At 52.1% G+C, this 15,270-nt stretch overlaps 1 protein-coding gene across 1 annotated transcript in view; it reads left to right on the top strand.

The window, feature by feature from the left end:
* The window catches only part of RASAL1 (RAS protein activator like 1), a 63,180-nt gene that overhangs the window by 23,560 nt on the left and 24,350 nt on the right, over positions 1-15,270 (top strand). The window contains 1 exon segment of the mRNA XM_075897922.1: positions 15,083-15,164. Coding sequence (XP_075754037.1) covers positions 15,083-15,164 — 82 coding nt within the window.

Here is a 15,270-nt window from a genome sequence, read left to right as displayed (position 1 = left end):
GCCAAGCTGTGCCACTGCCACTGCCCTGCGTTGCTTCCTAAAGGTACCTGCATTGTGAGGCACTTTGCGACTACCCGCCCTTAGTGTGAGACCCCCAACTCCACCAGCCTTGAGCAATACAAGCCCTCCCCTCTGCAGGTTAGCAATAGGCACACACCAGTCCTCTGAGTGCCCACAGGCCACTCTCCACAGCCACAGACCCTGCTCCCCAGTGCACAGTGCACCCCTCCTTTCCAGGTACACCTGAGACCACAACTCAGCTCTCAGCACTTAGATATGTTTATGGTATAAACAAGTCAAAGTCTAGCAAACAAAGAGCAGAGATGTCAAATAATTGCAAATAGGCATAACTAGAAACAATTGTTACATATTCAATAAATGCATAACATGCATTCTAGAAGCTTGACTTAACTAACTGGATCTTCTCCCCAAAGTCCTTCCAGTGTTTTTCAGGTAGGGTTAGCTGTGATCTTTCCTATCATGAGCCAAATCACACTGTCCACTAGCTTCCTTGGTGAAAGATTCAGGGGCTTAAATCTGCCCTGCAAATGTATTCCACTGACCCATTGTCATTCCTTGTAATCAGGACGCCCCCTAATGGTTGATTTTTTCCTGCATGCTTCTTTTTTGTAGATTTTCGCAAGCTCCAGAACAGCAGTACCTATGCAAATAGCCCCAGATGCAAATAGACCTATAGTGAGAAGTGAACCTATTGCCCAGACAGGAAGTCTGCTCAGTCTGTTAGCCCCTGCCCGAAAGGAACATCTGTGAGAACATAACTGCCCCAAAGACATACAATGCCTTAAATGTTATCCATAGGTACATTTTGAAATGGTTGTGATGATCAGTGAGATACTGGCTCCAAGCAGAGCCCTCAGATGCTGCCCTTTGATGAAGTGTTAGGCCTATACCTGTCCGAGGGATCCCCGTAAAACCCCATACATTGTTGTGCCCTCTGCCAGTTGGCATCAAGATATCCCTGGGTCACACCTACCCCCTTATATAGCTGGAGGAGAGTCCGCCCCTAGCTAATCCCAGTCATCTGAGAACCCTCCTATCTCGACAGAGCAGTTGCCTGTCTTTAAGAGCCTTTTCTGTGCCCTTCATGTGTACAATTTGCATACTCTGCTCTGAGTGCTGTACTCCAGTGCAGCAGATGGGAGTTGGTACGTTTTGTTCTGTGTAGGCATACCAACGGAGTGCGGTGTGTTAGGGCCCTGAACTTCCTGGTAAACAGATTGGCTTCACTGCTTGACTGCCCACACAATTGTGTGGCATTCTTTTTCTGTGACAGAGTCATTCTGCTGGGGAGGCAGGTGTCAGCTTTTTACTTAAGCAAGCAATAGAATCCTTTCTTGTTGCCTTTGCCTTCTTGCATTAGTACCACTCCCAGACCTGGGTGAGATGTGTCCATGCACAGTTCAAATCCTTTGTCAAAATCAGGGACATCCAGAATAGGTTTTCTGACAGAATTTTTTTTCCTCACCAAAGCCTTTCTGACTGGCTGCCATCCACAGCATTTTGTTGGATGCTGCAAATAGTCAAACCCTGAGATAGCAGACACAATGACTCTGACACCATGGAGCCTACAGAAATAATTAGTCATACCTAGAGCAGTGTGACAGTGCGATGGGGTTTTCCCATCTCCTGCACCCCCGAAATGGCATGAACAGACTCCACCAGCCCGTAGAACAGAGGGAGTTTATTGCTTCTCCAGGATACAGCACAGCACAGATGTCATCTGGTTACAGGGCCAGCCTAGGATGCCTCAGCCCCCATCAATATGGGGGAGGGGTGTCTCGGCTTCTAAACCCCCCAGTCTGTTGCTGAGGCTGCTTTCTCCATGATTCTAGACCGAGAGTAAGTAACTCACTCTCCTCCAGCCCTACACCCCCCCCCCCCCTGCCAGGGCAGCATTCCACCTTCCTTTCTATCACATTTCTATCACCTTCCTTTGTTTCTCTCCTTGGGGGGTAGCTGGTCGGACAGGTTGAGAGGGCCTCTTTGCATAATGTCTCACTCCCTGTCCTTCTGGGCTGTGGTACCGGCAGCAGCCAGTGGGGGTTACCACAGAGCCAGCATAGAAAGCAGCCCAATACCCCCACTACGTCACAAGCAGTGACAATCCAGAGACGGAGGAACCCCTCCCAGAGCCCTGGAGGGCAGAGCCCGGCCCCAGCACTTCACCTGACTACAAGTCAGGAGGCATGGCAAGAGCTATAAAAGGCCAGCCCCGGAGGCCAATCAGCCCCCAGAGGAGCCAGATGCCTGTTCTGCACTCCCAAGCTGGGAAGTGGAGGGGGACCTAAAAGAGACTGAAGACTGGCCCAGATCACCGGGCCCAATGATGGAACTAGGTGTCACCAAATGAAATTAATAGGTAGCATCAGTTTGCAGGTTTAAAACAAACAAAAGGAAGCTTTTTTTTCATGCAGTGCAAAGTCAACCTGTGGAACTCCTTGCCAGAGGATGTTGTGAAGACCAGGGTTTTAACAGAGTTCAAAAAAGAACTAGCTAAATTCATGGAGGATAGGTCCATCGAGGACTATTAGCTAAGATGGGAAGGGATGGTGTTCCTAGCCTCTGTTTGGCAGAAGCTAGGAATGGGTGAAAGAGGAGGGATCTGTTCTGTTTACTCCCTCTGGGGCATCTGGCATTGGCTACTGTTGGAAGACAGAATATTAGGCTAGATGGAGCTTAGGTCTAACCCAGTATGGCCTTTCTCATTTTCTTAAATTTCAGCCCCACAATGGCTTGTAAGTCAGCGTGTTGCTGTCAGGATCCCCGCTGACCCAGTGGCAGACTGAGCTGCTGCTGTTAAGGCCCTGGGCTGGGATGCAGTGGGACAGGTGGGTCAGCATCCCCCCCTGCTACCCAACCTATGGATGGTTGTCTTTCCCTCCCTCTGAGATTGTGGGCCAACCGACTGTGTTTGACAGCTCTCCCCAAGTGCTAGAAGACCTGTTTGTGTGCTGCCCCACCCTGAACCTGAGCCTGGTACCTCAGAACTTTACATTTATCAACATTAAAATTCATTTGCCATTTTGTTCTCTAGTCAACTAATTTTGTGAGATCCTTTTGAAGCTCTTCACAGTCTGCTTTGTTCTTAACTATCTTGAGCAGTTTAACCTAAGAAAACAAGAACAGCCATACTGAGTTAGACCAAAGGTCCTTCCAGCCCAGTCGCCTGTCTGCCAACAGTGGCCAATACCGGATGCCCCAGATGGAGGGAATACAACAAGTTATCATCACACGATCCTTCTCTTGTCATCCGTTTCCAGGCAAACAGAGGCTAGGAACACCATTCATACCTAACCTCCATGAATCTATCTAGCTCTTTTTTTAACTCTGTTAAAGTCCTAGTCTTCACCACATCCTCTGGCAAGGAGTTCCACAGGTTGACTATGCGCTGAGTGAAGAAAAACTTCCTTTTGTTTGTTTTAAACCTGCAAATTGATTATACCTATTTACAGGGCTTGACAAGCGGTAGCAAGCCCCACTCGCCAGCCATGCGGTTTGGCACGCTGCGCATGACCTTGCTGCGCATGCACTGGTTGCACTGCAGCGCCATGCCGAGCTAAAATCTACTCACTACGGGTGAGTAGATTGCCCTAATTATCGAGCCCTGCCTATTTAAACCTGCTGCCTATTAATTTCATCTGGTGATTCCTAGTTATTATATTGTGAGAATAAGTAAATAACTTTTCCTTATTCACTTTTTCCAATGTGCATTATTTTAAATTTCATTTGCCATTTTGTTTCCCAATCACTTAGTTTGGTGAGATCTTTTTGAAGTTCTTAACATCTGCTTTGGTCTTAACTATTATGAGCAGTTGATAAATGTAAAGTAATGCACATTGCGGAAAAAATAATCCCAATTATACATACAAAATAATGGAGACTAATTTAGCTATAACCACTCGAGAGAGATCTTGGAGACATTGTGGACAATTCTCTGAAAACATCAATTCAGTGGCAATCAAAAAAGCAAACAAAATAGAAAGAATAATTTAAAAAGAGATAATTTAAAAAGGGATAGAGAATAAGACAGACAATAGTTTATTGCCTCTATATAAAATCATGGTACGCCAGTATCTTGAATACTGCATACAGATGTTGTCACCTCATTTCAAAAAATATATATTGGCATTGGGAAAAGGTGCAGCAAAGGGCAACACAAATGATTTAAAAAAATCTTAAAAAACAGCCAATAGATTAGTAGCACCTTAAAGATTAACAAAACATGTAGATGGTATCATGATCTTTCAAGTGGGGCACAACCCACTTCTTCAGATGACAAGAGTAGTAGAAGTTGAGATCCAATAATAAATAAGGGAGGGGGGAGAGAAAAAAGGAGGGCCCCCTCCTTTTTCTCTTTTTTTTCCTCTCTCTCCCCCTGTTTTTTTACTAGTCTATTTGTTATTTTTTAAGTTTTTCCTGTTACAGACTAACTCGGCTGCCCCTCTGAAACAAATGATTAAAGTTTGGAAAGGATGCCATATGAAGAAAGATTAAAAAGACTGGGACTTTTCAGCTTAGAAAAGAGGAAACTAAGGGGGGATGTCTGTTTGCTGCCCCCCATGAGCCAGGGCCTGAGTCCAGTACCTCAGAACTATCTGTTAGCTGCCTTGCCCTGCCCTGAACCAGGTCTTGGTACCCCAAAACCGTCTGTTTAGATTCCTTGCCCTGAACCAGGCCTGGGCGTGTTACCTCAGGGCTGTTTAGCTGCCCTTCCCTGAATTTGGGCCTGATACCTCAAGACTCTGTCTGTTTGCAGCCACCACCCCCAGCCCCAGCCCCAAACCAGGGCCAGGTACCTCAGAACTATTTGTTTGCTGCTCCCACAGCCCCAAACCAGGGCCTGGTACCTCAGGACTGTCTGGTGCCCTGCCTGAACCTGAGTGTGGTACCTCAGGACTGTCTGTTTGGTGCCTTGCCCTGAACCAGGCCTGGGCGTGGTACCTCAGGACTGTCTGTTTGGTGCCTTGCCCTGAACCAGGCCTGGGCGTGTTACCTCAGGACTGTCTGTTTGCTGCCCCGCCCTGAACCAGGCCTGGGCGTGTTACCTCAGGGCTGTCTGTTTGGTGCCTTGCCCTGAACCAGGCCTGGGCGTGTTACCTCAGGACTGTCTGTTTGGTGCCTTGCCCTGAACCAGGCCTGGGCGTGTTACCTCAGGACTGTCTGTTTGGTGCCTTGCTCTGAACCAGGCCTGGGCGTGGTACCTCAGGACTGTCTGTTTGGTGCCTTGCCCTGAACCAGGCCTGGGCGTGTTACCTCAGAACTGTCTGTTTGGTGTCTTGCTCTGAACCAGGCCTGGGCGTGTTACCTCAGGACTGTCTGTTTGGTGCCTTGCCCTGAACCGGGCCTGGGCGTGTTACCTCAGGACTGTCTGTTTGGTGCCTTGCCCTGAACCAGGCCTGGGCGTGTTACCTCAGGACTGTCTGTTTGGTGCCTTGCCCTGAACCAGGCCTGGGCGTGTTACCTCAGGACTGTCTGTTTGCTGCCCCGCCCTGAACCAGGCCTGGGCGTGTTACCTCAGGGCTGTCTGTTTGGTGCCTTGCCCTGAACCGGGCCTGGGCGTGTTACCTCAGGACTGTCTGTTTGCTGCCCCGCCCTGAACCAGGCCTGGGCGTGTTACCTCAGGACTGTCTGTTTGGTGCCTTGCCCTGAACCAGGCCTGGGCGTGTTACCTCAGAACTGTCTGTTTGGTGCCTTGCCCTGAAGCAGGCCTGGGCGTGTTACCTCAGGACTGTCTGTTTGGTGCCTTGCCCTGAACCAGGCCTGGGCGTGTTACCTCAGGGCTGTCTGTTTGGTGCCTTGCCCTGAACCAGGCCTGGGCGTGTTACCTCAGAACTGTCTGTTTGGTGCCTTGCCCTGAAGCAGGCCTGGGCGTGTTACCTCAGGACTGTCTGTTTGGTGCCTTGCCCTGAACCAGGCCTGGGCGTGTTACCTCAGGGCTGTCTGTTTGGTGCCTTGCCCTGAACCAGGCCTGGGCGTGTTACATCAGGGCTGTCTGTTTGGTGCCTTGCCCTGAACCAGGCCTGGGCGTGGTACCTCAGGACTGTCTGTTTGGTGCCTTGCCCTGAACCAGGCCTGGGCGTGTTACCTCAGGACTGTCTGTTTGGTGCCTTGCCCTGAACCAGGCCTGGGCGTGTTACCTCAGGACTGTCTGTTTGGTGCCTTGCCCTGAACCAGGCCTGGGCGTGGTACCTCAGGACTGTCTGTTTGGTGCCTTGCCCTGAACCTGGCCTGGGCGTGGTACCTCAGGACTGTCTGTTTGCTGCCTTGCCCTGAACCAGGCCTGGGCGTGTTACCTCAGGACTGTCTGTTTGGTGCCTTGCCCTGAACCTGGCCTGGGCGTGGTACCTCAGGACTGTCTGTTTGGTGCCTTGCCCTGAACCAGACCTGGGCGTGTTACCTCAGGACTGTCTGTTTGGTGCCTTGCCCTGAACCAGGCCTGGGCGTGTTACCTCAGGACTGTCTGTTTGGTGCCTTGCTCTGAACCAGGCCTGGGCGTGTTACCTCAGGACTGTCTGTTTGGTGCCTTGCCCTGAACCAGGCCTGGGCGTGGTACCTCAGGACGGTCTGTTTGGTGCCTTGCCCTGAACCAGGCCTGGGCGTGGTACCTCAGGACCGTCTGTTTGGTGCCTTGCCCTGAACCAGGCCTGGGCGTGTTACCTCAGGACCGTCTGTTTGGTGCCTTGCCCTGAACCAGGCCTGGGCGTGGTACCTCAGGACCGTCTGTTTGGTGCCTTGCCCTGAACCAGGCCTGGGCGTGTTACCGCAGGACCGTCTGTTTGGTGCCTTGCCCTGAACCAGGCCTGGGCGTGGTACCTCAGGACTGTCTGTTTGGTGCCTTGCCCTGAACCAGGCCTGGGCGTGTTACCTCAGGACCGTCTGTTTGGTGCCCCGCCCTGAACCAGGTCTGGGCCTGTTACCTCAGGACCGTCTGTTTGGTGCCTTGCTCTGAACCGGGTCTGGGTGTGTTACCCCAGAACTGTCTGTTTGGTGCCTTGCCCTGAACCAGGCCTGGGCGTGTTACCTCAGAACTGTCTGTTTGGTGCCTTGCCCTGAACCAGGCCTGGGCGTGGTACCTCAGGACTGTCTGTTTGGTGACTTGCTCTGAACCAGGCCTGGGCGTGTTACCTCAGAACTGTCTGTTTGGTGCCTTGCCCTGAACCAGGCCTGGGCGTGGTACCTCAGGACTGTCTGTTTGGTGCCTTGCCCTGAACCAGGCCTGGGCGTGGTACCTCAGGACTGTCTGTTTGGTGACTTGCTCTGAACCAGGCCTGGGCGTGTTACCTCAGAACTGTCTGTTTGGTGCCTTGCCCTGAACCAGGCCTGGGCGTGGTACCTCAGGACTGTCTGTTTGGTGACTTGCTCTGAACCAGGCCTGGGCGTGGTACCTCAGAACTGTCTGTTTGGTGCCTTGCCCTGAACCAGGCCTGGGCGTGGTACCTCAGGACTGTCTGTTTGGTGCCTTGCCCTGAACCAGGCCTGGGCGTGGTACCTCAGGACTGTCTGTTTGGTGACTTGCTCTGAACCAGGCCTGGGCGTGGTACCTCAGAACTGTCTGTTTGGTGCCTTGCCCTGAACCAGGCCTGGGCGTGGTACCTCAGGACTGTCTGTTTGGTGCCTTGCCCTGAACCAGGCCTGGGCGTGTTACCTCAGGACTGTCTGTTTGGTGCCTTGCCCTGAACCAGGCCTGGGCGTGTTACCTCAGGACTGTCTGTTTGGTGCCTTGACCTGAACCAGGCCTGGGCGTGTTACCTCAGGACCGTCTGTTTGGTGCCTTGCCCTGAACCAGGCCTGGGTGTGGTACCTCAGAACTGTCTGTTTGGTGCCTTGCTCTGAACCAGGCCTGGGTGTGTTACCTCAGGACTGTCTGTTTGGTGCCTTGCTCTGAACCAGGCCTTGGCGTGTTACCTCAGAACTGTCTGTTTGGTGCCTTGCTCTGAACCAGGCCTGGGCGTGTTACCTCAGAACTGTCTGTTTGGTGCCTTGCCCTGAACCAGGCCTGGGCGTGGTACCTCAGGACTGTCTGTTTGGTGACTTGCTCTGAACCAGGCCTGGGCGTGTTACCTCAGAACTGTCTGTTTGGTGCCTTGCCCTGAACCAGGCCTGGGCGTGTTACCTCAGAACTGTCTGTTTGGTGCCTTGCCCTGAAGCAGGCCTGGGCGTGTTACCTCAGGACTGTCTGTTTGGTGCCTTGACCTGAACCAGGCCTGGGCGTGTTACCTCAGGACCGTCTGTTTGGTGCCTTGCCCTGAACCAGGCCTGGGTGTGGTACCTCAGGACTGTCTGTTTGGTGCCTTGCTCTGAACCAGGCCTGGGTGTGGTACCTCAGGACTGTCTGTTTGGTGCCTTGCCCTGAACCAGGCCTGGGCGTGTTACCTCAGGACTGTCTGTTTGGTGCCTTGCCCTGAACCGGGCCTGGGCGTGTTACCTCAGGACTGTCTGTTTGGTGCCTTGCCCTGAACCGGGCCTGGGCGTGTTACCTCAGGACTGTCTGTTTGGTGCCTTGCCCTGAACCGGGCCTGGGCGTGTTACCTCAGGACTGTCTGTTTGGTGCCTTGCCCTGAACCGGGCCTGGGCGTGGTACCTCAGGACTGTCTGTTTGGTGCCTTGCCCTGAACCAGGCCTGGGCGTGTTACCCCAGAACTGTCTGTTTGGTGCCTTGCTCTGAACCAGGCCTGGGCGTGGTACCTCAGGACTGTCTGTTTGGTGCCTTGCCCTGAACCAGGCCTGGGCGTGTTACCCCAGAACTGTCTGTTTGGTGCCTTGCTCTGAACCAGGCCTGGGCGTGGTACCTCAGGACTGTCTGTTTGGTGCCTTGCCCTGAACCAGGCCTGGGCATGGTACCTCAGGACTGTCTGTTTGGTGCCCCGCCCTGAACCAGGCCTGGGCGTGTTACCTCAGGACTGTCTGTTTGGTGCCTTGCCCTGAACCAGGCCTGGGCGTGGTACCTCAGGACTGTCTGTTTGGTGCCTTGCCCTGAACCAGGCCTGGGCGTGTTACCTCAGGATCGTCTGTTTGGTGCCTTGCCCTGAACCAGGCCTGGGCGTGTTACCGCAGGACTGTCTGTTTGGTGCCTTGCCCTGAACCAGGCCTGGGCGTGGTACCTCAGGACTGTCTGTTTGGTGCCTTGCCCTGAACCAGGCCTGGGCGTGTTACCTCAGGACCGTCTGTTTGGTGCCTTGCTCTGAACCAGGCCTGGGCGTGGTACCTCAGGACTGTCTGTTTGGTGCCTTGCTCTGAACCAGGCCTGGGCGTGTTACCTCAGGACTGTCTGTTTGGTGCCTTGCTCTGAACCAGGCCTGGGCGTGTTACCTCAGGACCGTCTGTTTGGTGCCTTGCTCTGAACCAGGCCTGGGCGTGTTACCTCAGGACCGTCTGTTTGGTGCCTTGCTCTGAACCAGGCCTGGGCGTGTTACCTCAGGACTGTCTGTTTGGTGCCTTGCCCTGAACCGGGCCTGGGCGTGTTACCTCAGGACTGTCTGTTTGCTGCCTTGCCCTGAACCTGGCCTGGGCGTGGTACCTGAGGGCTGTTTAGCTGCCCTGCCGTGAATTTGGCCTCTTACGTCAGAGTTGTCTGTTTGCTGCCACCTGCCACTCCAAGCAGGGCCTGGGACCTCTGGACTGCTTGTTTGTCAGTCTGCCTTCCATGTGGGCCTGGGGCTGTTACCCCAGTGCCCCGCCCTGAACCGGGGCCTGGCCCTGTTACCTCAGGGCTGTTTAGCTGCCCCGCCTGTATTTGGCCTGGTACCTCCGAGCTGTGTGTTTGCTGCTCCGCCCTGTAGGGTTGCCAGATGGTTGAAACAAAAATACCAACCCCCCCCCAAAAAAAAACACCAGGAAAGAAAGGGGGGGGGGGGTATCACAGTTGTTGAGCAAAGAAAAAAGGACTCCAAGGACTTATTAAGCCCCCCCAAAAAAATTAAAATAAAACTGCATTAAAATAGCATGTCCCCTTTAAGTGCAGGAGCCGTTGAGCACTAAGACTCAGGGGAAGCCAGCAGCCATTCTGTGCAGGCAGCCTTGGGGAACCAGGTAAGCATGGGGGCTGGGGTCAGGGGCCAGGAGGGGCTCGGGTGTGGAGTGTTTGGAGGGTTGCCAGGTGCCCGGCATTTTTGCCTCCTGGCTGGGGAAAAATTCAGAAAATTCCCGACATCTCAGGTGTTCTGTGAATTTTTTTACCAAACAGGAGCCAAAAATACGGCGCAGCCGGCAACCCTAGCGGGTGGCAGCAAACAGAGTCCTGAGGGCCTAGGCCCTGGCTTGGGTCCGGGGGGAGCAGCAAACACGATTCTGAGGTAAGAGGCCAAATTCAGGGCAGGGCACCAAACAGCCCTGAGTTAACACGCCCAGGCCTGGTTCGGGGCAAGGCATCCAAACAGATGGCCCTGGGGTACCTGGCCCTGGTTCGGGGCAAGGCATCCAAACAGACGGCCCTGGGGTACCTGGCCCTGGCCCTGGGGTACCTGGCCCCAGGGGCAGATGACTGTTTTGCGGGGCCCCGGGCAGCATAACTCCACGGGGCCCCCCCTTTGCCACAGCGCATGCGCGGGGCTTTTTTAAGCGCGGGGCCTAGGGCGGCCGCCCCATTCGCCCTGCCCTATATCCGCCCCTGCCTGGCCCTGGTTCGGGGCACAGAGTCCTTAGGTACCACACTCAGGTTCAGGCAGGGCACCAAACAGCCCTGAGGTAACACGCCCAGGCTTAGGGTTGCCAGGTGTCCGGTATTCACCTGGACCGTCCAATATTTTTGCCTCCCATCCAGGAAAAAAATTCATAGAATACCGGACACCTGAGATGTCAGGTATTTTCTGAATTTTTCCCCAGCCAGGAAGCAAAAATGCTGGGCACCTGGCAACCCTACAAATACTTAGTTCCCGACCCCAGCCCCCGTGTTTACCTGGTTCCCCAAGTCTGCCTGCACAAAATGGCTGCCGGCCAAAAGACCTAGGGGAAGTCATTGGAGTCCTTTTTTTTTGTTTGTTTTTTTTTGCTCAGCAACTTTGGTTCCCCTCCCCCCCTGCTTTTTCCCCCCCCCTTCAACAGTATTTTTTCCTGGTGTTTTTTTTTTGGGGTGGGGTGGTTGATGTGTTTGGTATTTTTATTTCAACCATCTGGCAACCCTACCACCTGCTACCCCAGCCAGGGCCTGGTACCTCAGAACTGTGTGTTTGTCAGTCTGTCTTGAATTTGGGCCTGGGGCTAGGGTTGCCAGGTGTCCGGTTTTGAACTGGACAGTCCAATAGATTGTGATGTAATGTCAAGTGTGTCTGGTATTTTTGTTGAAACCATTTGACAACCCTACCTGGGGCTGTTACCCCAGAACTGTCTGTTTGCTGCCCCGCCCTGAGCCAGGGCCTGGTACCTCAGCTGTGTTTGTTTGGGCCTGGGGCTGTTACCCAGAACTGTCTGTTTTGGATGCCTCGCCCTGAGCAATAGGGCTGCCAGGTGTCTAGTTTTGAACCAGACAGTCCAGTTTTTGAGCTTTCTGTTTGGGAAACAAATTGAGAAAATAGAAATGAGCAAATAGAAATGTCCGGTATTTTCTAAATCAGATGGAATGTAGATTGTGATGTGATGTCAAGTGTGTCTGGTATTTTTGTTGAAACCATCTGGCAACCCTACAAACAAGGGCCTGGGCGTGTTACCTATGGACTGTTTGCTGCCCCATCCTGAACCAGGGCCTGGTACCTCAGGGGCTCTGTTTGCTGAACCCCTCTCTCCCCCCCCCCACCAGGGCTGGGCCTAATGACTTTTAACCCCTGAAGTCTGTTGGTTTGCATCCCTGTCCTGAGTCAAAGTCTGTATCTAGCAGTTGTCAGCTGAGCCCGATCATAGGCATGAGCCCTGGACTATTGTGGTCCCTCCACAGTGTGGGCTTGGCATAATTAAAGGTTGACTTGTCCCAACCATAAGCCTGGGGCCCTGGATTATTGTGGCCAGTACGCAGTGAGAGTTTGGCATAATTAACGTCTGGCTCGAGCCGACCAGTGACCCGAGCCCCTGAATTTCGTGACTGTGGGCCTGGACTGACCAGAGGCCAGAGTCCCATACTAATGGTAGAGCTGATTCCCCAGGAGAGACTGAGCAGAGGTGTAGTGAGACAGAGTAATTCAGAGGTAGAGGGGCCCAACCCAGAGCTCTGGTGGGCTATACGGACAAAAGTTGAACTTGATTTTTTGGTTGCATGTATAAGCCAGTTAACAATAGAGTCCATTTTCAAGTAGGGTTGCCAGGTGTCCGGTTTTAAACTGGACCGCCCAGTATTTGAGCTTCCTGTTTGGGAAACAAATTGAGAAAATAGAAATGTCCAGTATTTTCTAAATCAGATGTAATGTAGATTGTGATGTAATGTCAAGTGTGTCTGGTATTTTTGTTGAAACCATCTGGCAACCCTACTTTCAAGGCATCCAGGAAAATCTGCCTTCCTCCCCCAGTGACCTAGATTAGGGACTTGCCCATTTGACACTTTGACTGTACGTTCTCACTGCATTTCTCAAGTGTTTGCATGATCTTGCCAGGAATTGCTAAAGATTGCAATATTTAGTACAGGCCCCAGCAAAGTCTTACAAGCACACACATACCTGGATGTTTTTCTGTGTACCAACATCCAAGGGGATCTGCCATTACCACTTTGTTAAATGCACAATGCTTGGGAACTTGGCCCTGCATAAAGTAATCAGTTTGGGTATGGAGTAGGCATAACCACCACCAGGTGGATTCAAACGTAGGATCTCTAGAGCTCAGTCTATAGCTTGAGCTATAAAGCCAGCTGCTGCTCAGCTTAGGCTGTAGAGCTCATTCATTCTTCTCTCTCACTGCACATGGTCTACGTACCATTGCATGGGTCAGTGAACCACACGCTGAGTGTGTGGATTATATATGCATCAGGAACTGTCTCTGCATTAAGCTTCTTGTAACCAACACAAAACCTTTTGGGGCCCTTAACAATACAAGAAGCCCAGGATCCTATAATTATTCCCAAGTCAGCAGACTAGATATCTTCTTATGAACAGGGCTTGACAAACCCCAGCAAGAGCCACTCACCAGCCCCACATTGCGCATGTGCGAAGCGCCAGTGAATGGGGCACACGGAGCGACTGGCTGAAATCTACTCGCCACGGGTGAGTAGATTCAGTGGTTTGTTGAGCCCTGCTTATGAACATACTCCTATATTCATATTCATGACCCATAGTAAGGCATGCTTTGCTGAGGGCATGCTGTGGTCTCATAGGACACGTCTACACAGCAGGGCTAACCTCAAAATAAGCTACCCAACTTGAGCTATGCTAATTGCATAGCTTAAGTCGAAATAGCTTATTTCAACTTTTGGTGCTGTCTACACAGCAGTTATTTCAAGATAGAGCACTCTTCTCCTGACTTTTCTTACTCCTCGTACAATGAGGGTTACAGGAGTTGGAGTAAGCAGTCCTCCAGCTTAACATTATTTTGACATGAAAATAACTGCTTGTGTGTAGACCTGGACTGTATTATTCCGAAATAACGCTGCAGTGTAGACATAGCCATAGTGTTAATCTTATGAACCATTTTGTGAGTCAAAAATGGCCTTCTGGACAGCAGCTGTTTTGCAAAGGCATCAGCAGGCAAAGTCTCTCCCTGTTCATACTTTGCACAGATCAGTAGTATTCAGAAATCAAATCAGTCAGCAGATCATGTTTCCAAAGCTGTCACGATTGTGATACATGTTTCTATGCACAGTCTGCAGTGCAGCCCTGTGGCAGGGGCTTTGTACATTATAGGTGACATTGTTTCTGAGTTCTGGCTTGCAGCATATGGAGCTAGGCGCAGGATGGGATTCCTTCCAGAGGGACATGAGTATGCAGTCATGTGTCTGTCTTTGGCTACAGCCCCCTGCTTTGAGGGAACAGGCCAGGATAATTGCTGTGGACATTCAAGGAGCTGATCCTGTTTTACTTGAGCCAGTCAGTCAGCCAGGACGCTTGGCAGAGAGCAGCATGATGCACAGAAGAAATCCTGTTATCCTAGCAACGAGTGCAGGCTCCTAGGCAACAGTGTGGCCATGGAGAAAGCTCTGAGAGGAGAGATGGGGTGAGCCAGCGAGGCGGGCTCTATCTTCCAAGCATCCTTCTGCAGTGAGGCAGATAGGAGGGTGTGGTCCAATCTTAACCCTTCCCGTATGGCTGGAGAGTTGCGGGACCGCTCTCCAGGTAACTAAAGGGGCATCAATTTAAAAAACAAGGAACGATCCTGCAGCACCTTAGAGACTAACAAAACATGTCAATGGGATCATGAGCTTATGTGGGCACAACCCACTTCTTCAGATGAATGGAGCCAGGGGTCCAGAGATACAAATAAATAGCAGAAAAAGAGGGGATGGGGCAGGAAAGACCTGGACTCCTTGCTCCATTCGTCTGAAGAAGTGGGTTTTGCCCACGAAAGCTCATGATACCATCTGCAGGTTTTTTAGTTTTTAAGGTGCTACCAGACCATTTGTTGGTTTTTTTTTAGTTTTTCCAGTTACAGATTAACTTGGCCACCCCTCTGAAGCTTTTCTACATTTTTTGTTAGTCTCTAAGGTGCTGCAGGGCCATTTGTTGTTTTGTTTTTTTGTTTTTTTTTCAGTTACAGACCAACACAGTTACCTCTCTGAAATTTTTAAAGGTGCATTTGCTACCCTCCTGATGGCAGGCTGTCTCTTCCCTGTCTCCGCATGGCTGGCTGGGGCCCGTGCTGGCTCATGATGAAAGCAGCAGGCAGGAATCCCCATGAGGTTTTATGCCTCCTGGCTGGAGGTGGGACTGTGTGAGAGAGCATAGTCTGTAAAGCTCCCTATCCGAACCAACTAGTCTCTCAGAGGTTTATTGTCTCCTATTGTTTCTATTGTGTTGGCTCCTCCAAAGATGTCCCGGCTCTGGCCAAGCCACCATTGTACTGTGAGCTATCCAAACACAGAACAGTCCCTGCCCGAAAGGGTTTACAATGCCTCCTTGCCAAGCTGCTACGGCCAAGCCATCCCCCAGAGGCACCCACAGCCATCCCAGGCCATATCCCCTAGCCCCGTCCTTCTCTTGTCCTCTCCCCCCAGAGATCTGGCCCCGCGGGACATCTCCGGTACCTCAGACCCCTTTGTGCGAGTATCCTATGATGGCCACACCTTGGAGACGGCGGTGAGTAGTGTGACGGTGCGTCAGGGACCCTCCCCCCCCCCTCAATCCTGCACCTCCATAGCAGCAAGATGAGACTCCACCAGCCAGTAGAGTAGAGAGGGTTTAT

The sequence above is a fragment of the Pelodiscus sinensis genome, chromosome 15 (genome assembly GCF_049634645.1).
Source record: "Pelodiscus sinensis isolate JC-2024 chromosome 15, ASM4963464v1, whole genome shotgun sequence".
Taxonomy (NCBI): Eukaryota; Metazoa; Chordata; order Testudines; family Trionychidae; genus Pelodiscus; species Pelodiscus sinensis.
This window is presented reverse-complemented; position numbering and strand designations above follow the sequence as displayed.